General features: G+C 45.0%; 1 protein-coding gene across 1 annotated transcript in view; it reads right to left on the bottom strand.

Moving 5' to 3' along the window:
* The window catches only part of Itih5 (inter-alpha-trypsin inhibitor heavy chain 5), a 93,248-nt gene that overhangs the window by 6,539 nt on the left and 62,594 nt on the right, over positions 1–24,115 (bottom strand). Inside the window, exons 8-12 of the mRNA XM_006984413.4 lie at positions 11,835–12,003; positions 8,480–8,789; positions 6,520–7,082; positions 5,215–5,268; positions 1,900–2,016 (exon numbers count right to left, since the gene is read on the bottom strand). Of these exons, the coding sequence (XP_006984475.3) occupies positions 1,900–2,016; positions 5,215–5,268; positions 6,520–7,082; positions 8,480–8,789; positions 11,835–12,003 (1,213 nt within the window). The remainder of the gene's footprint in view (positions 1–1,899; positions 2,017–5,214; positions 5,269–6,519; positions 7,083–8,479; positions 8,790–11,834; positions 12,004–24,115) is intronic.

The raw sequence follows: 24,115 nt of genomic DNA, 5'->3' as shown, positions 1-24,115 counted from the left end.
GTCCCTCCCCAAGGACCTACCTCCTCCAAGTAAACCCTATCTCCTAAGAGTCCTATAGCCTCCCCCAAACAGTGTCGTCATCTGAAGACAACGCATTCAAAACATGAAGGATGTTACACATTCAAACCTTATCAAGCTCTAAAGAGGTGGTGTCTCCAGAGAGGGATATGGTTAGGTCACTGACTCAATGCCAGCTGCCTTTCAAATGAAAAATATTAGAGATTTAATATTTAATATTGAGGCTAGAAAGGTCTATGTGATAAAGAGCCTTGTCAACTTGATACAACCTGGAATCACCCGGGAAGAGATTCTCAAGGACAGATTGTCTACATTAGGTTGGTTTAGGGGCTTGTCTGCTGGATGTTGTCTTAGGTTGACTGATATAGGAAGACCCAGTCTACTGTGGGCAGCACCATTCCCTTGTCAGGAGATCCTGAACTGTATAGGAGTGGAGAAATTCTTTCTGTTCTTAACTGTAGCTAGAGTTTTCCTGCCTTGCCCACAGTCAGGACAAATCTCTGTCACCTGCCAGTCCCACAGCCGCTCAGACCCAACCAAGCAAACACAGAGACTTATATTGCTTACAAACTGTATGGCCATGGCAGGCCTCCTGTTAACTGTTCCTATATCTTAAAGTAACGCATTTCTACAAATCTATACCTTGCCACGCGGCTCGTGGCTTACCAGCATCTTCACATGCTGCTTGTCCTGGCAGTGGCTGGCAGTGTCTCCTTCTGCCTTCCTGTTCTTTTATTTCTCCTCTCTGTTAGTCCCGCCTATACTTCCTGCCTAGCCACGACCAATCAGGTTTTATTTATTGACCAATCAGAGCAACTTGACATACAGACCATCCCCCAGTACAGCCAAGTGCAGACCATCTCAGACACCTGCACTCAGGCCCATGGTCCTAATCATCCTCTATGCAAACCTGCTGGGTAACGCCACAAGGAACCCAAGAAGGGCTCCCACAGGACATACATTAACATCCCACAGCACTTAACTGTGGATGTGATATGACTAGTTTCTTCAAGTTCCTGACTCTTTTACTTCCTCACAGTAATGAACTGCAACCTGGAATTATGAGATAAAATAAGCCCTTTCTTCCTAGGTTACTCTGATCAGGGTGTTTTAGCACAGCAACTAAAATGAAGTGAGGACAGCCTGCAAGAAAACCATCTGATAAAGGAGATCAGGGATCAAACTCCACGTAATTATATCACAAATGCCACCTGTATGTTTATAACCTGACTTGCCAAGACACTTACTGCCCAGTACCTAGCAATACTAGAAGGTGCATGCCAAATCTAGTCCTCACTGTGCTGGGCTATGTGGCTGCCCACATGGCTGTCCCCAAGCAATATTGCCTTCACTGTACTCGAAAAGCATTTTCTATGCTAATTTCTTTTATTTCATCTCTCTATAGACCTAAGGTAGCCAAAGCTCCATTCACATATATTCAAGAGCTTTGTGTTTAATGTTTGTGGTTCCCACATAAGTCTCCAGGGACTATGACCTCCTTATCACCACAGTTTCTGAAATGGAAAGCTATAATGACAGTATGATATGATAAATTTCTACAGTACTTGAGTGTTCCTGTTCAGGATTCAGTTGAATTTACTTGTAATAGTCCATGAGGCAAGCAGGGTATTGCAACCTCCATTTCACAGAATAAACATTACAGCTGCTGTGGGGCATGCCCAAGGCCACACTGGGGGTATAAAGTAAGGGTCTGATTGTGTGTCCAGAAACTTTGTATAGTTCCTTTACCAATCATCATCAGTACCTGCTGAGCATCCAGGATGCCTCCCTTCTATAAGTGGCCATTCATGTTCATCACAGAGATCAAAATGCCCCATCCCTGGGCCTTGTACAAGTACCACAAGGAAAGATAGAACTTACCAGAGTCCAGGTGATCAGAGACCAACCGTAGGATGTCCCCAGGCTCTCCATCAATGTTAAAGCAGACAGTGAGTTTGCTTAAGGGGAAATCCACAACAAAATGGGGATCACCATCCACTATCAAGAGCAAGAGAAAAAGAAGAAAATGTTTATTGGCTAAACATCACTTTACATTATCAGATGGATCGTTTCTTTAATCATAATGCTGAAAGAACAGCAAATAGTGTTCTCAATTCTACATGAGGAAAGTACACCCAAGTGTAAAGATGGCCCAAAGTTACCCAATTTGCACACAGTGAGGGTACACTGACTTCTGGTCTCCCGAATTCAGATGTAATGGCATTTCCATCATACTCAGACAACTAAGCTTTGAGAGGTGAGACAACAGGAAAAGAGAAGGAGATCTTCTACACATTTTCAACTACTATTAGGTTCGGCTTCCCACGTGGACATGCATATCATTTTCTTTGTCCCTTAACTGTCTCAACAAAGAATGAAGCCCTAGAACTGGAGAGCTGGCTCAGTGGCTAAGAGCACTGGCTGTTTTGCGGAGGACCCAGGTCAGTTCCCAGCAACAACACGCAGGCTCACAACCACTTGCAACTTCCATTCCAGGGAATCAGACATGCTCCCCTGGTCTCTGTGGGCACCGTATGCAAGTGGTACACAGACATTCGTGCAGGTAAAACACTCAAATTCATAAAACAAGAATAAATAAATCTTAAAAGGATGTAAGAATGAAGATCCTTTCTTGTCTATATCAAGAGTTCCATGGAAAATACTCCTTTGCCAAGGAAGTCTGGTGTGCCCAACCCCCATCCTGAGGATAGGTTTGAATTGGCCCAACACAAAGTTTAAACTTATCTATCATTATGGAACTTTTTTGAGTGAGTATACGTATGTGTATGTGTAAGTGTATGTGTATGTGTATGTGTATGTGTATGTATATGTGTATGTGTGGGAGTATGTATTCTCACATGTGGCACAATTGTTTGTGTCTGTGCACACACGTGGAGGCCAAAGGAAGGCATGGGGTATTCCTCTCTAGCACTCTGCCTTACTTCACTAAATCTAGAGCTAGGCTGCTAGATAGCAACGTCCCCAAATTCTCCTGTTTCTGTCCTCATGGCACTGGACTTACAGGTATGAGTGTGGCCACATCTGGATTTTGGCACAGCTGCTGGGATTCAAACTCAGGTCCTCAGGCTCATGCAGCAAATGCTCTTACCCACTAATGCTCAGCCCCACTGTGGATTTCCCCCTTTCTGTAACCCACGTGCAGGTTCTAGAATGTAAATTTTTGTAGATTACAACACCATGTCACAATGTCAACAGGCTGGACACTCGCGCTACACAATCTCATAAGCAGACAGTGTGAGCTCACTCACAGTAGAGCCCAAGTTCAGGCAGGGACAGGCACAGCGTAAAAGCCACTAGAAGGCCACGCAGTACAGTCAGTGGTGATGGTGGAAGTCCCCCTGTTGGGTCACACAGATGGGACTATAAACCTCAGCCCTATTCTTTCTCTTCTTTCAGTTTCCATCTCTGCTAAAAATAAGCAGTATTACCTCTTCCTCAGCAGACCCTCCTGAGAGTCAACACCCATCATCTTCTCTTATTACAAAGGAGATTCAGTTCCTCCCTGACTTACACCTAAAACAATGTAATTGGTAGCTCTTTTCCCTCCCTCCCTCTCTCTCTCTCTCTCTCTCTCTCTCTCTCTCTCTCTCTCTCTCTCTCTCTCTCTCTGTGTGTGTGTGTGTGTGTGTTGGAACTGTGGGTCTGGAGGAGTTCAGTCTTTTCAAGTTGCAAGGAAATTCACATCCTCCCTGTGACTGCTGACGCCCCTTTCCTTCAGTACTAGCTCTCAGAAAAGTCTTTGAGAGAATCTGGCAGCTCCCACTGTGAAGTGCCTCAAGCCCATGTGAATGGCACCATAAAGAAATAGAAAGTGAGGATCGGGAGATGAGACAGCTCGATTAGTAAAGGCAGCTGCCTCCCAAACCTAGGGGCCTCCATTCAAGCCCCAGAAAGCGCGTAAATGCCAGGTAGCCTGTGCCTCTTCATCTCAGTGATGGCGAGACAGGCAGATCCCTGTGAGCCTGATGCCAGCTCCTCTCCCTACTTGAAGTTCTGAACCAAGGGGCGATCCTGTCTCCTGTAAAAGGTGGAAGGTGCCTGAGAAATGAGGCTGGAGATTATCCTCTGATGGACACACCTGCGTACTCACCCACATACAAACATACAGAGGGTGAGAATACAAGGTATCTGTCTTGATGACGGAAACAGATTACCCAAAGGAGACAAAGTTTCTTGCCATCTGTGGCATAGGCGTGTATGGACACAGCTTGCCTGACCTTTGGCGGTTTCTACTGCCCTGAAACATAATTTCCACTGAAATCCTGCAGGAGGGAAGTTGGTGCTTCTTCCAAAAGTGTGTGGCGGAGTCCAGCAATCATCACCACAGGCAGCGTCCAAGGGAAAGGTTTTTTTGCATTCCACAACACAGATGCATGTTAGGAAGTGCATCCTCTCCATGGGACACTACGTGCTTCTATCCCCACAGCTGTCCACCAGGATGTCCCTGGCTGTGTGATCACGCACGTCTAGCTCATCAGCAAAAAGGCAAGAACAAAAACGTACAAGGGACGATGTGGACATTGGGAAAATAAAACCCGGACGTTCTTCCATCCAGATTCTTACTATATTACATTCTTAGAAGATGCTGCCAAGAGGAAATCTTATTACATCTTCAGTCTATGCTTCCCTTCAAAGCCAAGGATTCAAAAACAGCCAAATTTAAAAAAAGAAAAGGTCTTCTTCTATAGACAGACATCTTTATTTTTGTAACACCATTTTTTTGTTTGTTTTTTTTGAGACAGGGTTTCTCTGTGTAGCTTTGCGCCTTTCCTGGAACTCATTGGTGGCCCAGGCTGGCCTCGAACTCACAGAGATCCGCCTGCCTCTGCCTCCCAAGTGTTGGGATTAAAGGCGTGTGCCACCACCGCCCGGCTGTAACACCATTTTTATCTTTGAGATAGCAGAGGTTGGATGCACACTTCAGCTCCCTGAAATGCAGTGTCCTTTAAACACAGCAATGAGCAAAGTGGATCTCCACTCTCCATCTCCTCTCCTGGCACCCCTACCAGACTGGGTCATCTCCATGGTGATTACAAAATGGTTTGTGATGGTTCTGGCTCATGTGCCTCATGCTGCTGAATAAAACAGGACATGGGACATGAAACATGAACTCCTGTTTTTACTGGCTTCAGAGAATTTGAAAAATCCCTTGCTCTCAATTATACACTTACTTACCTGATGTTTTAGAGATTTTAATTCTTGGGCCATATGGTTTCTTGAGAGCAGGTCCTGGAAAGGACAGAGGGAAGAATAGTTGTTATTTGTTAAAGATGTGTGGAGAGGTACAGAGTGCAGCAGGGGGAGACGAGAAGCCTGCAACAGGCTTCAGATATCTTTGTAATACTGTAAGAATCAAAAAGCCAAAGATCACGAATTTCAGGCAAGCCTGGATGGTGGAGGGAAAAACCCCAACTCCCTCATGGTGCCCTCTGACCTCTACTTGTATTCTGTGCACCCTCCCCCCCCCCCCCCCCCCCCCCCCCGCACCCACCCAGGAGCACACACATGCAATAAATAAATCAAATGTAATAACATTTTAAATAAATAAATCAGAATGAAGTATCACTAACTTTGCCAGCAGAAACTCCACCTGAGATGGGAAGAGGCTTGCACTTAAGGGCCTGAAATCCTCAATACATTTCCATGACTACACACCCCATGGGAGACAGAGACAGCTAACAGTCACAGAACACTCTGTTACATGCCACAGGACATTGGCTGAATGGTTAGTCCTGGCCATGGACCTGCATGGAACTTATTATTATCCCCACTTATAAGCAAGCAATTGTCCTCTCGGGGAGGCCCATAAGTGTGTCCCAGACTCCCCAGCTGCTCGGAAGGGTCCATAGATCAAAACTTCGTGTTCTCTCTGCCACTGCACGTGCTTGTCAGAGTTTAATGTGAGAAATAAATTAGCCAGAATTTGTGGGGTTCTGGGAAGGCCTAGTTCACTTCGGTCTCCTCTCTAGGAGATGGAAATTTGACAAGAACAATAAAAATCTACACAGAAAAAACAAGGCCACTTTCCACATGTTGGTGGTAGGGATGATGCGGCCCTGTGCTTTGGTTTAAACTCCCGTCACTAAGGACTGTCAACTGGCATCAAAGTGGCTGGTGTATAAACCAGAAATTTTCAGGGGTCCACATGTTGGTACGTATATATTGTTTCTATTTTGTTCAGACAGGATCTTACTACATAGCCCAAGCTGAGCAAGAACTCACTGTCCTCCTGTCTCAGCCAGATGTGCTGACTTCAGCAGGCAACATTTCTCAGCCTCCTGCCATTCTTTACATGGTTCTGTGAGCTGCAGTTTATAACGAGTATAGCTATTTGAGAGGGCATCTGGTGACCATGCACATCACGTAAGGTCACTGTTTATAATAACTGCAGCCCGAGAAAAGAAACAGACTTCTGCTGAGGTTCCCTTGGCCTTACAAGGAATTCCCACTCACACGCAGGCCACCCCAAGGCTGTGCTACCTGGCTGCACCGAGTCGGCTCCTCGCAGGCTCTGCACCACTGTCTCAGGTCCTGTGGCTGCTGACATGCCGCGGGTGTCCTCCAGCCTGTCTGGGTGGGGCCCTGGCTTCTTCAGCTTCATGGACGTGAAGGGGGTGAGGAAGTGGTAGTTCAAGGCTAAAGCCTGGGCCTTCTGCCTCAGCTGCTCCTTCTCTTGCTCACTGCTGCTCTGCACCCAGGAGCTCAGCAGTTCCTTCACAGTGAGGTAGCTCCAAAGACGCTCAATGTGGTTGGGGTCCTCCTCACCATCGCTGGCAGGCCCAGGGGTGACCGTGACATCATTTCCCAGCTTCTGGGACTCCACGGGGATGTCTTTTTTCAGGATGACAAATTTCTTACTGTTGCTGGCCGTGACCTCCACGTGAAACTGATCAAACTTCCTGTCTACCATCTTCCCGGCAATGACGATCTCAGACCCATTGAAGTAGTTGGGAAACAGAGTTTTGGTGGCGTGCTCTACTACGTCAGGAGGATAATCTATGCGGATATCAGAGAGAAGCGGGGTCCGGATTTCATCATAGAACCTGGGGAGGAAGGACAGAGAGAATCAGAGTCTGGCTGGGCTACAGGCAGTCAGTCCGGAAGGAAATCAGACTCTCAGAGGGTGTGGGTCGGACTCTGCGCATGCTCGCCTCCTGCACTACACTTAAGCGCAGTATTTTGATAGCAGTAACTTGGGTGAGCTCTCGTCATTTCACAAAGCTTCCAGGTCTACAGAGGAAGGGGACAGCAGCCTCTTGGGAATGAATCAAAATCTCCCACTGCCTAAATCAACCCTTAGTTCCTTTGTGATACAACTTCCAAATTCCTCAGAACACTCGATAAATTCCCTTCCTACACACTTGAGTTTCTCCAAGGTCTACTTAGAATTTGTTTCTTAAAATTGAATACATGTTATTGTAGCCAGAAGTTTCTCCAGTCCTGCTCAGCCCCGAGGTTGGGACAAATTTCCGCCACCAGCATCCCACAGCCACTTGGGCCCAGTGTTTTGATTGCATATCTTAGTGACTTTCAGTCAAGCATACGATTCATAAATTTCTTTGATTGTGGCTACCAAAATCTAGATAAAGCAGAATTTTCATTTGAAATAGATCCTATATTTGCACAATGCAGATTGAGTTTCATTGTGTTGAATCTGGAGACAGCATTCGATTCAATCAACAACAAAACCATACACCATGATCAGCAACATGATATCTGAGACATGGTAATTCTGTCTTAGAAAACCTAAGTTCTAGATTTTTCTGCCAGTCTTTTTCCCACAAAAAAAAAATGTTTTGAGTTTTCATCAGTTTTAATTGATCATTTTGCTTCAAATTATAATACTATCATTTCACCATTTATTCAAACTATCAGGATGTCAACTATAACCCTACATGATCACTAATGTGCAATATTCACTGTGCCAAAACTTTACTTAAGTTTTCCTATCAAACTACCATCAATTATAAGCCTCATTTTGCAGAAGGGGAAACTGAGGCATGGGCAGTAGTAAAGCCTACCTAAAGTCACATATTAAACTCAAATCTGACTGGTTTCTAAGCACATTATGAGGCAGACATGGTAGTACACGCAGGTAATCCCCAGCCACTATAGGGGCTGAGACAGGAGGATCACAAGTTCAAGGCCATCTGAAGAATTTAGCAAGACCAACATCTCAAATTAAAATAACAGAAGGGCCGATGGATGAATCGTTTACTTAGCACACACAAGACCCAAGGTTCAAAGACCAGTGCTACAAAATAAATAATTTTTAAAAATAAGAATAAAACACACTAATATTCCTCAATGCCATGAGCTGTCTTCATTTTCAGCAGATGTGAGGATAAGGCCCAGCCAAAGCTATCCTAGGTTCTGGATTATCCTGCATCTACCCTCAGCCCCTGCCCTAGCCTCTGGTTGTGAGAGGACAGAAACGGACCCGATGAGCTGTGCTCCAGCCTTCTCCTCCTCCTGAACGTGCCGCGTAAGACCACAGTTCTCCAGCGAAAGTTTCTCTAACAGTTTGAAGTCCACGTCATTGCCGATGCCGACGGTAAAGATGCAGATCTGACCTCTAGTGGCTTCCTTGGTATTGCTGAGAATCTTGTGGGTACTGGTCTCCCCGAAGGTGGGTTTTCCATCCGTGAGGAAGATGATGAGGGACACACTCCGATCTTCAATGTCATTCTGGGCCACATAATTGTTGAGCAGTTTGATGGCTGTCTGAAGGGCCCCATTGATGTCTGTACCTGTAGAAGAGCAACACAGAAGAGCTTATGGCTTTGCATTCACCGTCTACCTCTGAATGCACAGTCACAGCTGCAGCTAGCCTTCAGCCATTCAGGGTCTGGGCAGCAGATGCAGTCAGCTGCATTTTCCTGGTGACTCTCTGGCCTATCGAGAAATCTGACAAGTGTTTGCTAACTATACGCAAGTGACTTGAAATGACACCAATGTAAAAACCTTCTCCTGAGACTGAGAAGGTACACACATGTTTTTATGTGTGTGTGTGTGCGCGTGCCCCCCCCCCACACACACACATACACACGAAGCTGGACATAGTGATGCATTTCCAGCATTCAGGAAGCTGAGGTAGGATGACTACTGAGAGTCTGAGGCCATCCTGGGCTACAGAGTGAGATGTCTCCAAAGAGAAAATAAATAAAAGAAGAAAAGTAGCCAGCCCATGCTCTGGACAGATACATCCGTAAGTCTTGTTAAAGTGCACAGAGACTAGACAGATGGGAAAGGAGCAGTTGAAATGGGATCTAGCATTTCTGTGAGTCATTAATTTGCCTTTTTTTTTATCATGTCTAATTTCATTTTTCCTCTGTGGATGTGGACATAAACAAGTAGCAAGCGTCTGCATAGTCTTTCACCTGCACGGACAGTGCAGAATCTCTTCCTCTACTCTAAAGCCAAGGAGAGCTAGGGGGGAAATGTAGCTTTCATGGCCTCATGCATGCACCAAAGCCTCTCAGGGCTCAGAATCAAGGCTCTGCTGAGGCCGGGCATCTCCTGTCCAGTCACCAGCATTGGGTCCTCTCCACCATAGAGAGTCCCACACAGCTGGCAAAGCATTCCTCTGAGAGCTCACTGGATGCCCAGGGACCGGATAGGGGACCGCTCAGTTGGATAAAAATAAAGACCACATCTGACACTTAAAGAGAAGAGCCCTCTCATCTGCTAGGGCCCCTCCACACACTTGGGATAGTTGAACTATTTCTCTGTGATAACTTAAGGAGAACAGCCCCCTCATGTCCTAGGGCTCTCGCACACACTTGGAGTAGTTTCACTATTTCACTCTGATAGCCAGCTTATTACCACCCTCATTTTATGACAATGAAAGAGGCAAATGGCTAAGAGGTGGAGGGACTGGATTCAATTCCAGGAAATCAAGCTGCCGAAGCTTTGCTCCAGACTTGAAAGAACATTTCCTAGAGAATGCAGACTCCTCTAATGTTCTCCAGCAAAGGGCTGGGCAATGAAGTGTCAAGAGAAGATAAAGGAGAGGTGGCCTAGTGGTTAAGAGTTCTGACTGCTCTTGTGGAGGACCAGAGCAGCTCTCAGCACCTTATCAGGCAGCTCACAACGGTTCCAGGGAACACTGCCCTCCTCTGGCTGACACTGGCATCTGCACACATGTGGTACACAGCAATTTCTACAGTTATATACAAATACATATGAGGGGGGGGGAGGAAGAGAGAAAGGGAGAGGGGGAGGGGAGGGGAAGAGGGAGAGGGAGAGGGAGAGAGGGAGAGGGAGAGAGAGAGAGAGAGAGAGAGAGAGAGAGAGAGAGAGAGAGAGAGAGAGAGAGAGAGAGAGAGAGAGAGAACAAAGAGGGATTCTTAGGTTTGGGTTTCAAATGAACATAATACATAATAGGTATTTTCTAAAGGTGTTCATTGCCTCTCTGTAATACACACCATTCCAATAGTAAGCAAAATCACTAGCATAAATTAAATTAGCAGAGAATCACTGAGCATACATCATGTGTTAAGAAGCATGCTAGGACTCAGGGGCCACAAAGAGGAAGGATTCACAGTCTGGTCAATTTCCTGCCATAGGTAAGAACTATGATATTAAATCTAACATTTTATTTCCCCTGCCCAAGGATAAAACACTTCAAATAACTGGACGGAAAATGATGAACATAAGGAAATGGAAATCTTCAGATGGGGGAAGGCTGACCTGAGCGCTTTGCATAGTGTTTCTAGATACTGAAAGAAGGATGAACAGATGTGAGAACAGCATATCTGCCTCTGAGAGAGGGTCAGATGGGAGCTGGTGAGAAGGCTCATCAAGTAAAGGCATTTGTTGTCCTAGCCAGACAACGTGAGTTCAGTTCCTGGAGCCTACATAAAGGCTGAAGGAGAGAATCAGTTCTGCAAAGGCATCTGCCGATTGCTGTGTGACCACCATGGTACATGCATGCTGCCCACCCCCCCCCCCCCCAATGATAACAAGTTTAAGGTGTTTTTCTTTCAAAGAAAGGGATCACACACAGGACAATGGGCAATGGAGTGCCTGGTTCTGCAGTCTTAGAAAGCTTTGCTGTCTTCATGCCCCTGTCCCGACCTTCTGCACACACACCAGGCACGGCACTCAAGGTATGCATGCAGTGACCTGGAGAGCAGCCCTCTCCTCCTTCCACTCCTCATCCACAGCCCAGCCCAGGGTATCTGAGATTCACGCTCTCACCATGCTGCAGCTCAGGCAAGACCATAGCTTGTTTTATAGGGCAGTTCCATCTGCCACTGCTTGAGTTCATACAAAACACTGGATCGCGCACTTGGCTTCAATTCTCCGTCCTAGGGAGAGATGGCTCAGCAGTCAAGATCACTTCCTGTTCTTTCACCAGAGCCAAGTTCAGTTACAGGACTCACATCACGTGGCTCACAACTACCTGAAATGGCCAGCTCCAGGGGGGATCTGATGCCCTCTTCCCATTTCCATTGGCACTCATACATAGGTGTCATCGATATACAGAAACACACACAAACAAGTAGATAAAAATAAACCTAAAAAAAAAATTCTCCAACCAAGAACGATTTACCAAAACCAGCTTCCTTGTGTAGAATTCAAATTATGGATGGATTTTCCAATTATAACTTGACAAAGGTCTAGGGATTGAGAATTTACAAACTTGAAGAAGTCCAGGCACCTGGGGATATTGTTACCACTGCTTCCTTTGTTAGTATCAGCTTCAACTCTCAAAGCCTTGTTCCTTTACAGAAAATGAACCTATGATCTTGTCCAAGTGGGGGAGAAAGGCTGGAAGAAATCCCTCTTACCTCCAGTGGGTGACAGGTGGTAAATGTAGAGCTTGCTATTCCTGATGTTATCAGGAGTCACCGGCAGCAGGTGGTCCTTCCACACTTTAATCCGGTTGGAAAACCCAATGATATTGAAGTGATCCTGGGGTCGAAGGTCATTGAGAATTGTGACGAGGGCTTCCCTGGTCTAGGCAAAGACAAAACCCAACTCGGTCACATGTCAGCCCATTAGTCCATGTGTTCCCTGACCAGTCTCAGGAATTAAACTTAATGTCTGCTATGTTAAGGACACTTGTCACTGGCTAGAGCATGGTACAAATACATGACAACTGAATAGAAGACATGAATGAGTGTTTTACTCAGTACTAGGTCTCCTGATGCTACAAGGCATGGAATGTCAGACCAATGCATCTGCACAATTAAAAAAAATTAAAGTTTTTCGAAAACTTTTAAATTAAGGTTTGATTTTGTATATGTGTCTGCGTGTATGGGTATGTATGTGAATGCACACTTGACCTATGTCACAGGAGTAGGAGTCAGAGGATATTTCATGGAAGTTGCACCATAGGAGTCCTGTGGGTTGAACTCAAGTTATCAGGTTTAATAGCAAACATCTTTACCTTCTGATCCATGTCACAGATTGTGACCGCCATTCTCCTGAGCTGGAATGTTCTTCAACATGGTTCTATCCCTACATTTCACCTAAGAAACCACTCATCATTGTTCAGTACCCAGACAGGTGACTGACCTAAATTCTCACTATGAAAGTTGTCCTTGCTGCTCCAAAGAGACCTGCCAGTCCTTCCGCTAAGCTAGTCCTCAATTTAACACACTCCTGTCAGAAAGCACATTTCAGAGTAATGATGGCTTATTTTATGTCTTTTTCCCATAACAGATGTTAAGGTTTCTGCAGGTGGGTTTCACTCATCATCCTATCACCCAGTAACATTCAGAAAGTATAGGTGTAGTGATAAATTAATGACTTAATATATAACAAATTATAAAATTAAAAATAATAATAAATATATTTGTGGTAGTTTAAATGAAAATAGTCCCCATTGGTTCATAGGGAGTAGCATATTTGAAAATATTAGGGGGCATGACCTCATTGGAGCAGGTTGTAGCCTTATTGGAGGAAATGTGTCACTGGGGGTGGGCTTTGACGTTTCAGAAGCTCAAGTCAAGCTCAGTGTCTCTCTCTCTCCCTGCTGCCTATGTATAGGATGTAGAACTCTCAGCTACTCTCCAGCACCATGTCTGCCTGCATACCATCATGCTCAGTTCCATGATGATAATGGTCTAAACCTCTGAACTGTAAGCCAGCCCCAATTAAATGCTTTCTTTTATATGAGCTGCCTTGACCATGATGTCTCATCACAGCAATAGAACTTTTACTAAGACAATATTATTTTTCAAAGATTTTTGTTACATGTATTTATTTGTGTGGGCAGATAAGGTGTGTGTGTGTGCTTGTGTAGTATCATGTGTAAAGATCAAAGTACAATTTTCAAGGGTCAGTTCTCTCTTCCCACCATGTAGGTCCCAGGGATTGAACTCAGGTCATTGGGTTTGGTGGCAAGAGCCTTTTACCATTGAGTCATTTCTTGGGCTGCTATCATGGAATTTTTAAATATTATAAAATCTCTGAAACAGAATGACATGGGGATATTCTATAAAGAAAAGAATTTGAAGCTGGACATGGTGGTGCACTTGTAATCCTAGCATTCGGGCTAGTGTCAGAATTGAAACTAAGGCTAATTTGAGCTACAAGGTAAGATTTTTGTCTCTAAGAACTGAGAGAGGGATAGTGGGAAAGAGAGAAAGGATAAGAGGATGAGGAGAAAAGAGAAAAGAAGAGGAGAGGAGGGAAGGGGAGGGGAGGAATTCAGGATTTAAAGGAACTAGCAGAACTATGTAGCATAGAAAATAGAAAGTAAAAAGAGCTACTTGAAAGTAAAAAAAAAAACTTGAGCATAGCAAAGAAGGGGTACAAGTGGATTTGGGGGATGATAACTGGATAAAGGGGACTATTTAAAACTGATGTCTTGCAGAAAAAGAAACCATAAGAACTTGAAAAGAGAAACAGTCTAAGCCTGGACAAGAGATTTCATAACCATGCAGGGATACTGTGACAAATGGTACCATGCCTTGTAAGTACTGTCATCAGACACTTTGTTTGTTGGCTTTTTCGAGACAGGGTTTCTCCGTGTAGTTTTGGTGCCTGTCCTGAATCTCCCTCTGTAGTCCAGGCTGGCCTTGAACTCACAGAGATCCACCTGGCTCTACCTCCCGAGTGCTGGGATTAAAGGCGTGCACCACTGCCGCTCGGCTTCATCAGATATTTAAAGAGACTCAGTGTCTGAAGTTAAGGACCTGCATTACACCGTCACCATAGCAACGATCCTGGGCACATTATTTACCCTTGGTCCAGCCCTGTGCTGGAAGTTCTGCAGCATACATCACTGCTCCTACACTATCCCATCAGCAAACTCAGGATACAGTGCCTGCCTCATCAGTCACAAAGGTTAAATCAGGACAAGATGAAAGGTGCCTGGAGGGGAGCTGGGAAGATAGTCAATGTTATATTTGGTTTGCTATTATTGGGTTCCCAGAAAGAAGTACAAGGAGAATTCAGAGAACCAGCGGCTTCTAGGGTTGGGGGTGCGTTTACAGAATAATGCATGGTACAGAATGTATGTTTGCTCTAGCATCCCACTGGCTTTCCCCTGGGTTTGGGGGGCCTTGCTCCATATCCTGGATCCAGACAGTACTGAACCTTCTGCCTCTCCATCCATGGGAAACTCCACCACTTTCTAATGGCCCTTCTGCATGTTTCTCTCTTCCCCAGTTCCCTCAGCTTTCTATCCTGTATCCAGTGCTTACTTTAAGATCTCAGCCTAACTCTTGGAATTATTCCAAAGGAAGCTCCAAAACCCATTTTAGTGAACTATGCTGGATGTGTCTGCATTTAAAACTCTCCATTACACCCTCTCCCACATAGCTTAGTAAATGGAGAGCTTCTACCCTGAGTGTGCGTTTGCCCAGCTCCCTGGTGATCCCTGCTGAATTATTGTTCCTTACCTTCCAAACCATTTCTTCATTCTGGGAGACTGGAAAAACAGTAGAGTCTAAAGATATCACTAGAAATATGAAGATGATGATGATGGTGGTGATATTAACAGCTAATATTTATGCCCACTAGATTATTATGCTGAGTGCAAGATGATTGGCTGGCTCAATCCTCACAGTCATCTGTGGTAAAGCTTCAATCAGTGTTCCCACTTTACAAACGATGCTGCTGAGGTGTGGAGGGATTAGGAATCACATCCCATAGGAGACTGGATTAAAGCACAGGAAGTCTCATGCCAGGGCCCACACTGGCATCCAAGACAGTGGGATCTGCAGCTCCAAGACCATTGGAAGCCAAGTATCCCGAGTTAGAGCCTTTCCAGCGTGCAGCTTGTTTTGGGAGCCCTTCCAGCTCGCCTGCCAGGCTCTGTTTCTTTCAGTTCATTCTTTGGCAGTAGCTAATGAATCCATCCTCTATAACATCCCTGCAGAGAGCACTGCAGGAATTCCATATCCACCCAGGGATGAGAACAATGGGCACAGTTCATTAAGTCCATCTCCTCATCCTTCTTGGGGCTTCCTCCCACAGTCCATCTCCTCATCCTTCCCAGGGCTGCATCCCACTCTTCTTCCAGGAAACGAGAAGCAAGGAAGCACTAATTGTCTCTCATAAAGCTAAGACAGCCCCCCTGTTCTGCCTCTTCCCTGTTCTGGCTCCTCCTTGCTCAAAGCCTTTTCTCAGAAGCAGAATCTTGATGTGGAGGGTTTTCCTTCCCCTTCTAAGCCCTGACTCCCATCCCCAGGAAATATGGCTGAGTGCCCTGAGATAAAACACAGAATCTATACTACAAAAGGCCAGCACTTCCTCAGAGATATCTGTGAGATGCTCTACCATGAAGGTGCATCCTGTAAATGTGTTTGCTCTGGCTTCTGGAAGTCCTCTCTTTGTCTTTCCCATGGTCTTCCCCAGCACTTCCTTCTTGCTCCCTTCAATGGAAGTCATAGAATGACGTTTTAAGCCAAATCTCCAACTAGGCTCCCATACCTCACTCTTCCCCCCAGCAAATTTAGCCAAATCCAGGGTGTAACCACCAATTCTCACCTCCCCAATTTCCAGATTCCCCTTTGGAATGTGCTTCTCTCTAAATTTGGGTTGACCTGCCAGTCAGTTCTCCAGGCAGCTCAGACTTAACTTGTTGAAACCTGGAAACTTTCTCTTCTCCTTCAAATCTGGTCCTCTTTGCTCTTCTCTCTCTCTCTCTGGGCAAAGGAACCTTCCAAAGCCCTGATGCCCAACTAACAAAGGTGGTTATTGTGTTCAATTTTCTTCCTGCCCCACCTGCAAGCCCCAATTTCTTCAGCACCCAATCCTGGAATTTCACCTCTTTTTTTCCTGAATATCTGAAGGACTGCAATCAGAGTGTTCTCCCTTTGTTGATTTCTTTCATTTTATTTGTTAACTTACATACTTGTTTGGATACCTTATTTGAGACAATGTCTCATTATGTAGCCCAAGATGGCCTTGAATCTGATATATAGCTCAGACTGGCCTCCAACTCATGGATTCTCCTGCTTCAGCCTCCCCAGTTTCAGGCATGGGCCAGCATGTCTGGTAGTAGTGGCAGTGGGCAGTGGCGGCAGCTCCTCTTCCTCCTCCTCTTCTTCCCCCTCCTCTCCCTCCTCCTCCCTCTTTCTCCTCCCCCTCTTCCTCCTCTCCCTCATATTCTTCTTGAGTCTCACTATTTATCCCCTGGCTAAGTCAGAACTGCAGAGACTTTCCAGTCCCTGCCCCTTTCCTTCCTCTGACTTCTGAGTTCTGGAATTAAAGGTGTATGTCACCATGCCATCTTATTCCTCATTAAAAAAAAAAAAAAAAAAACTAGAAGAAAAACACAAAGCTCACATGATCCCACTCATCTAGGAGTAACCACTGGCAGAACACTGGTGTGCTACCTGGTCCTTCGAGAACTTTCCTGTCTCTCTGTGTGTGAAGGAGGGAGGCTGGTTACAAAAAAAAAAGAAGAGAAAAACAAATGGACTTAGGAACAGAGGAAAAAGACAGACAGACAGACACAATTTTGTTAGGGAATGCGATGAATGCAAGAGAGAAAATCAAACTGGTCTTTGGGAACTGTGAGAGCTAGTGGCCATTGTCCACTTGACAGAATCTGAAATTGCCTGGGAGATGGGCCTCTCTGGGCATGCCCATAGATAACTGTCTTGATTACATACTGAGGTGGGAAGACCCAGCCACTGTGGAGACACCGTTGCCTTGTGGGAGCCAGGACTGTACATAACTAGAACCGAGCTAGCTCACCTAGCATGAACATCAGACAGGTGTCATTCCCCATCAAAGCATCTAGATCCCTGAAAGGTCTGCAGGACCATGGCTGAGAACATCAATAAATGGGTATTCTCTTTAGGCTGTGTCTCTGGGAACTCAAATCCACAGCTTTGAGGGATCTGGAGCTGGCCAGGCTGTGGTTCGAGGGCCCTTGTCAAAAACAGTTGTTTGTTTAGCTGCTGGTATCTCTAGGGACTCTTTAACAGTATCCTAAAATCCTTGGGAACAATCAGCCTGTCTCCTTTGTGGGTATTTTCCCCATCATGCTGAATATTCTCCATAGTCATTTAGTCTCCCTACTTTCCTCTTGGGTCAGATACTACTCATTCCTCATGACCTTGTAAGGCCTCAACTATGACTTATCCTCATGTGCACCAAGGGAAGGAGAGCCGGCAGCCCACAGTGCTCCATTCCCAGTCCCATTTGAGCTGCCTGGGGGGTTCTCCCAACCCATCCCCGAGGGAGCTTAGTGGCCTACAGCCTCTCAACCCTACCTTAACCTCTGACTCGCTCTTTTATCCACCTTGATCAGCTGATCATCTTCAGAGCTCTGCCTTCCTACCAGGATCGAGCAGGAAGGGGTGAGTGAGTGGCCACAGAGCAGTCAGCAGCAGTGAGTGTGCACTGATCCTCTTCTGCATCATACTTAAAGGTTGAAGATTAACAGAAGCCTAGTCAGCCTCTGTCCAAGAATACAGTCCAGAAACAGGCTTAGCACATTCCAGAAAGATCAGAGGAAGCCCAGAGAGGCAGTGAATATTTACTCTGAGCTTCTCTGAGCCTTGGAATGGTCCTAGAGGTGAAGGAGGAGAATGTGAGGTGCTGAACTGGATCCCTTTTGGGGTTCCTGCCAAACCAGATAAGGTTGATTGTAACTAAGAAGTATGTGTTTTGGTACAGGTGATGGATAGGTGGGCTACCACCTACCAATGCCCTTCTAAAGCCTGAACAAAAACCATGGAAACCACATTGCTTAGATTTCTTCTTCTAGTCTCAAAGCTCTCTCTGGGTCTTACGCACTTGAGAGAAGCTAAGGAACCCCCAAATGTACTACATGGAGCAATGGTGCCCCTAAATTCATTTATGAATAGGTGACCACAGCCAATAAAGTGCTTACTTCAAATATGACGAGTTGAATATGAACCTCAGAACCCACATACAAAAAGCCAAGTGAGATGGCACATACTTATTCCTGTGCTAGGGAGATGGAGACCAGTGGTACCTGGAGCTTTCTGGCCAAACAACCTAGCCTAGTTAGGTCTCAGTAAGAGACCTTGTCTCAAAACAAAACAAACAAACAGACAGACAGACAAATCTTCTATAAAACAAGGTAGCTAGTTCCTGAGGAAGGATACTTGAGGTTGACTGCCGGCCTCCATATACAGGCAAACAAATAATGCTCCCATGAACATATACCCCTCACTGCACACACACACATAACACACACACACACACACACACACACACACACACACACACACGCACAAATCAGTATACAAAATTACTTAAAACCAGGCATAGTGGAGTAAGTCTGTAATCCCACTGCTTAGGAGGCAAAGGCAAGAGATTACAAGGTTGAGTCCAGCTTGGGCTACATAGTACATCTGTCTCCCTAATTTTGATGCACTGCATAGAGTTCCAGTGGAGGAGAATTCAATTAGTGTAGGGGCAGTCTGATTAGAGAGAGGGGCTAAATGTTTGATGCCAGAATATTTCTTATGCTCCCAACAAGTTACTGTCCCTATTCAAAGTAAAATTCCATGACAAGGCACGGAGGAGAGGGAGGTTCAGTTCATGCAGAGCAACTGCAGGGTGGGGACTCTAGGGAGAGCTGGGAATACTTGAAAGCAGGCGATTGTGAAGAGGCAAGAAAACCAAATGGATGTGTCTTCAGAGAGAAAAACAAGGAATTCATGGAATGCCTGCTGAGGAGAAAGAAAACTCTTAAAGAGATCAGCCAGCAAGAGGCCCCTGGAGAGCATTTGCCTGATCCCAAAAGTGCCAACAACCCACAGTCAGAATCCATCGATGTGCTCCTACTGACACGTAAGGACCAGATGCAGATGCACAGATGTGTCATCGGGAAAGACCTTGAAACTTCCAGGCTATATTTGGACATAAGAATATAGAAGGATACACAAAAATACTGAAAAATATGCAAAAATAAATATAATGTCTACACATAGATAAATGGATACAAATATATTGATTTGCCTAATGAAGCTAAACCTTGGCCTGGGTGCAGATATTAGACAAGATCCCTCCTAATCCTAGCTATTTAAGATTTCAAAAGTTAAAGATTGTTCTCTGCTTAACACTATTTTATTGTGACAAACTCCTCATCCTGGGCATACTTTGCCTGGATTAAAAGAAGAATGAAGTATTTTTTTTTTAGAAACAACATCTTAGAAGTCCATTCCAGCTCTGCTTTGGGTTGACTATGATGTAAGTCTTTTACTCTGCATGAAACTCATCCAGGCACTACCCCGGATCTAAATAAACCAAAGCACACGCTAGGCCTCAGATCGTCCCTCCATTCCTATGGATGGCAGTGGCCCTTCTTGTTCCAGCGGATGTGGATGAGGAACACTGCTTAGTCTCCTCTGTGGTGCCTACGGAAGGTAGAGCTGGGCTCCTAGACCTGCATCCCCCTGTTCATTCTTCACCCCCAGGGAAGGCAACATTTAGAGGCACCTCTGTCTTGCGCACTGATGGTTCTGCGCTAAGCTACACTTAGAGACAAGAGTTGGAACTCGCATCTCTCTTCCTCTCCATCTTTCCAACAAAGCCACGCTCAGGCAGCTGCAGGCTCTTGGCACAGCCCTCAATGGCGCCAGCACTCCCCTATGGCAACTATTGTGCAGCGAATGACATCAGTGTCCAATAAGACCCTCAAAGAAAGGTCAGTGGAGCCCATGACAAGGCCAGCTGTTGCCCACTCCTCCCCAATACTTCCATCAGGGTACCCACTGACATGGCTCTTCTCAACTGGCTCTGCATCTGTGTCAAACCACACAGGAACTGACACAGAAGGCTTTTGTACCACAAGACCTAGGTTGCTGGGCATACCACAAGGGGAACCCGTGACATCATAGATGAATCCAAGTTCAAGGGAATGAGTTATTAGCCACACTGTGTTTTCAGTACAATGCCAGTGTTGTCCCCCGACTGAGTCCCACACACACCTCATTCTAAAATGTTTACCAAGGAGCTGACTCTTTCTCTTTCATTGGTCCCCAAGGCCCTTTTGAATGAACCCAAGAGAAAAAAAATATTAAAGCACAAAGTTTAAAGTAACCAACACAGAAGTGGAAGACTTTCTGGAAGTCTGGTTAGGATCAGAGAAGAGAATGGTAAGCAGAAGACATATACCATTAAAATAGCCCTCCATTTCTGAGAAACGATGTAGGAAATGGAATGTGCCCAAGACACACTGGACTCCAGAGTGGAAAGGGAAAAATACTCCTGTACTGGCACCTCACAGCCTGTCAATCATGTCCTCTTCCTCCAGGAAGGGTGATGTGGGCCGCAGGAATATATCATAAGAACTAAGCTAGTTATGGCAAAGTCACTACCTGGAGGGATCAAGAAATTCCTCCAGAAAAAGTCAAATTCCAAGGAGCTTTTGGTGTTACTTGGCTTGTTATATATCAGCTGTATTCTTTTATGAAAATCATGTGTGCCTTCATAGTTTTCCCCATTGATTTTTCCCTAAGAAGGGCCAACAGTGTGGACTGATCACTCTCTGGACATGCGCATTCAAGGTATTTGGAGAACAGCCTCAGGAAAGGCTTCCTCTGGAATCAGATATCTTCCTTAGCCACTTTCAAGGACTAGCAGTAATAACAGCCCACATGCAACTCTCCTGATTTAAGGTAAATTCCACAAGGAGACACCATCTAGGTCAGGTGGGTGTTAATTAATAGCTTTACACAATTTAGCTCAGACCTTCCTTTCTTACAGCCTTGCTAAATTTATAGAACTCTAACTCCTTATCTAACCACTTTTAGGAATATTTAGATAACCTCTGTGCTAATAGCTATGCTCAGCCAGAACCCCAGTTCAAGCTTCCCTGTAATTATCATCATTGGCAGCATCCGGCCAGGTCCATCCCTGGATGGAGGAAAGTACCTTATCAGAGATACCTCTGTACTCTCTGAGAACAGACTTAAGCATCCAGGCTACCTATTTGAGGAGGCCTGGCAGATGAGCCAATTAAGCTTAACTTCTTCCTTTCTCAAATCTTACCTCAAGTTCCAGATCTCCCTTTAACTATCACCACAGGCATCTAGCTGTACACAGGTTGCCTAGCGACTGAGCACACTTTCCCCCACCCTGCAGAAAATAATGGCACGAGAAGACAGAGAAGAGAAAAGAGAATGGAAGAACTAGATGGGTAAGAACTTGAGAGGAACAAACTGAGATGGGGAAGAACTAGGTTGAAGGGCTAGAAAAGAGTACTAGAGGAACGAGATGGAAGACGAGGAAGAGATGGGGAAAAACAAGATGAGGAAGAAACAGATGAGAGAGAAGGAGATGGGAGAGGGGCTGATATGGGAAAGAACAAGATGGATGAGAACCTAGAAGGGGCAGAACTAAGATGAAGAAATATGATAGAGCCTAGAGGGGACCACAGATAAGTGTAGAGAGAAATTAGGCAAGAAGGAGCTAAATATGAAAGCAGAATATAAGCTTGTAACTGACACAGAATAATAAAGTATATGGACTAAGGGGTTTCATGTACATAGATTCATTTCTTTTCTTCAAAGATTAATTATCAGCTGGTTGTAGATTCTTCCCAGACCCTGGGAGGGGACTATCAAGGGGCTGGACCCCCATAGTTCCCGATAGAAAAGGATTCTCAAGATGCCAATACATTGAAAGGCACTGTTATTCAAGCACACACAGTGAACGTAACAGGGTCGCAGCAGTGCTTTTTTTCTATAATAGCGTGAAGATAAATTTTACATGACGAGTTTGGGCTAAAAGTCATGAGGTCTTGAAGGGTTTTAGAACAATGAGATTCTTCTGCCTCTGCACACCGACTGCTGGGATTGCAGGGATGTGCTGCCAAACTTGCGTGATTCCTTCTCCATCTCACTTCACTGTAAGCATCTCCTGAAGTGGTGCACATTTCATTTAGGACTCAAAGCATAGATGCTCTGCAAGAACACCCAGCTCTCCTATCTAAATGTCAGTATCACTTCAGGACTGAGCCTAATCTAGAATGACAGTTAGAAATCAAATTCTGCCTAAATTCAGGCTTAACATTTGTGAAAGGCTAAAAATGTATGGATCTTAGAATAATTTCTGCAAAATAAGCATACTGTGATCTCTTTAGTCTTTGAGTTTGAATGACATCATCCTAGCGTGAAGGACAGATTGCCTCATCTCACCCCCTGGCTCATATTAAGATGAGTTTCTAGTGCTTTGACTTGGCTTCGACAAATGTGTCAAACATTAAACTAATGATGGTATGGTACATTTTTTTAGGAAGCTCTTTGCCAGTAATATTGCTTTACATCTTCATGGCATGCTGGGAACATCCATGGTTTTCATATTAGATATGTAAAATGCTCAAAATTCTAACAGTTCTGTTTTTGGGTACAAGGTCTCATGTATCCCAGGCAGTCCTCAAACCCACGTAGCTAAGAAGGATGACCTTAAACTCTTGATCTTCTTGCTCCTACCTCCAGAGTGCTGGGATTAGAGAGGAGACCATCTTGCCCAGTTTTGTGCTGTGAGGGGTACCAAAGCCAGGGCTTCATCATGTTGACAAGCACTCTACCAACTGAGCTACATCTCTAACACTCAAAATGGGTCTCTTTTCCTGGTTCCCTCTTTGCAGAAGGTTAATTAATGCCTATGGCAACTTATGGTCAATGTCATAGCTCTCACCCTAGCCAGATTCCAACCTGACCACATGGTCTTGGTTGCCCTATCAAAAATGCAGCCTTGTTTCTATCTGTAGACTTGTTACAGTTTGTATATAAGATATCCTCTGCAGGCTTGTGTATTAGATACTTGGACCCCAGCTGGTGGCATTCTTTTAGAGATTATGGAAACTTTATGTGGTGGGCCCTAGTTGGAGAAACAGACCACAAGTGAGTGTGGGCATGCATTTGAAAGTCAAGTCTATTCCCAGGTCTCTTTCCCTTTCCGCACCATCTACCACAAGTTGACAGTCTCCTCCTCCAAATTCTCCTGGCTGCTTTGACACTCCTTCACCACAGGCTTAGGATCAATGTAGCCACTAGGAACTGAAACATTGGAATTATGAATATAATTCCTCACTCTTTCAAGTTGTTCTCTCAAACATGCAAAAGCAACTTGCTCATGGCTGTGGTTGGTCATTCCCTTGGTATGGCTTCTTTCTTCAACAGAGTGCTATCAAGAGAAATTTACTTAGGACTGAGCAGATGGCATATGAGTTCAGATTCCACAATATCCATGTAAAAAAACTGGGAGAGGAATTATGTGCCTATATCCCCATTGCAGGGGACTCAGAGATAGGAGGATCTGTGAGGCTCACTGGACAAGCCAGCATAACCAAATTAGCGAGCAAAGGGTTTAGTGAGAGATCCTGTCTCAAAAATATAAGGTAGATAGTGACTTAGAAAGACGCCTGATATTACCTACATATACCTGCACACACAAACACACATGCACACATACACACATGCATGCACATTTGCCATAATGTACAAACCTCCCTGGTAACTGGTGTTCTTCACCAATTGATCTGACAAGCTTACTGGCTAAAATTATGGAATACTTGGCCCCTAGTGTCTGTTCTAAATCCTGAAGATTATATTACCTAGCTGCATGCTTGGGCTGTGGAACCTCAGCCCAGTGAACCCTGCCTCTTTCATTCTGCAGATTTTTG

The sequence above is a fragment of the Peromyscus maniculatus genome, chromosome 5, assembly GCF_049852395.1.
Source record: "Peromyscus maniculatus bairdii isolate BWxNUB_F1_BW_parent chromosome 5, HU_Pman_BW_mat_3.1, whole genome shotgun sequence".
Lineage (NCBI taxonomy): Eukaryota > Metazoa > Chordata > Mammalia > Rodentia > Cricetidae > Peromyscus > Peromyscus maniculatus.
Note: the sequence above shows the minus strand (reverse complement) of the source record. Positions and strands in the feature narration are given on the sequence as shown.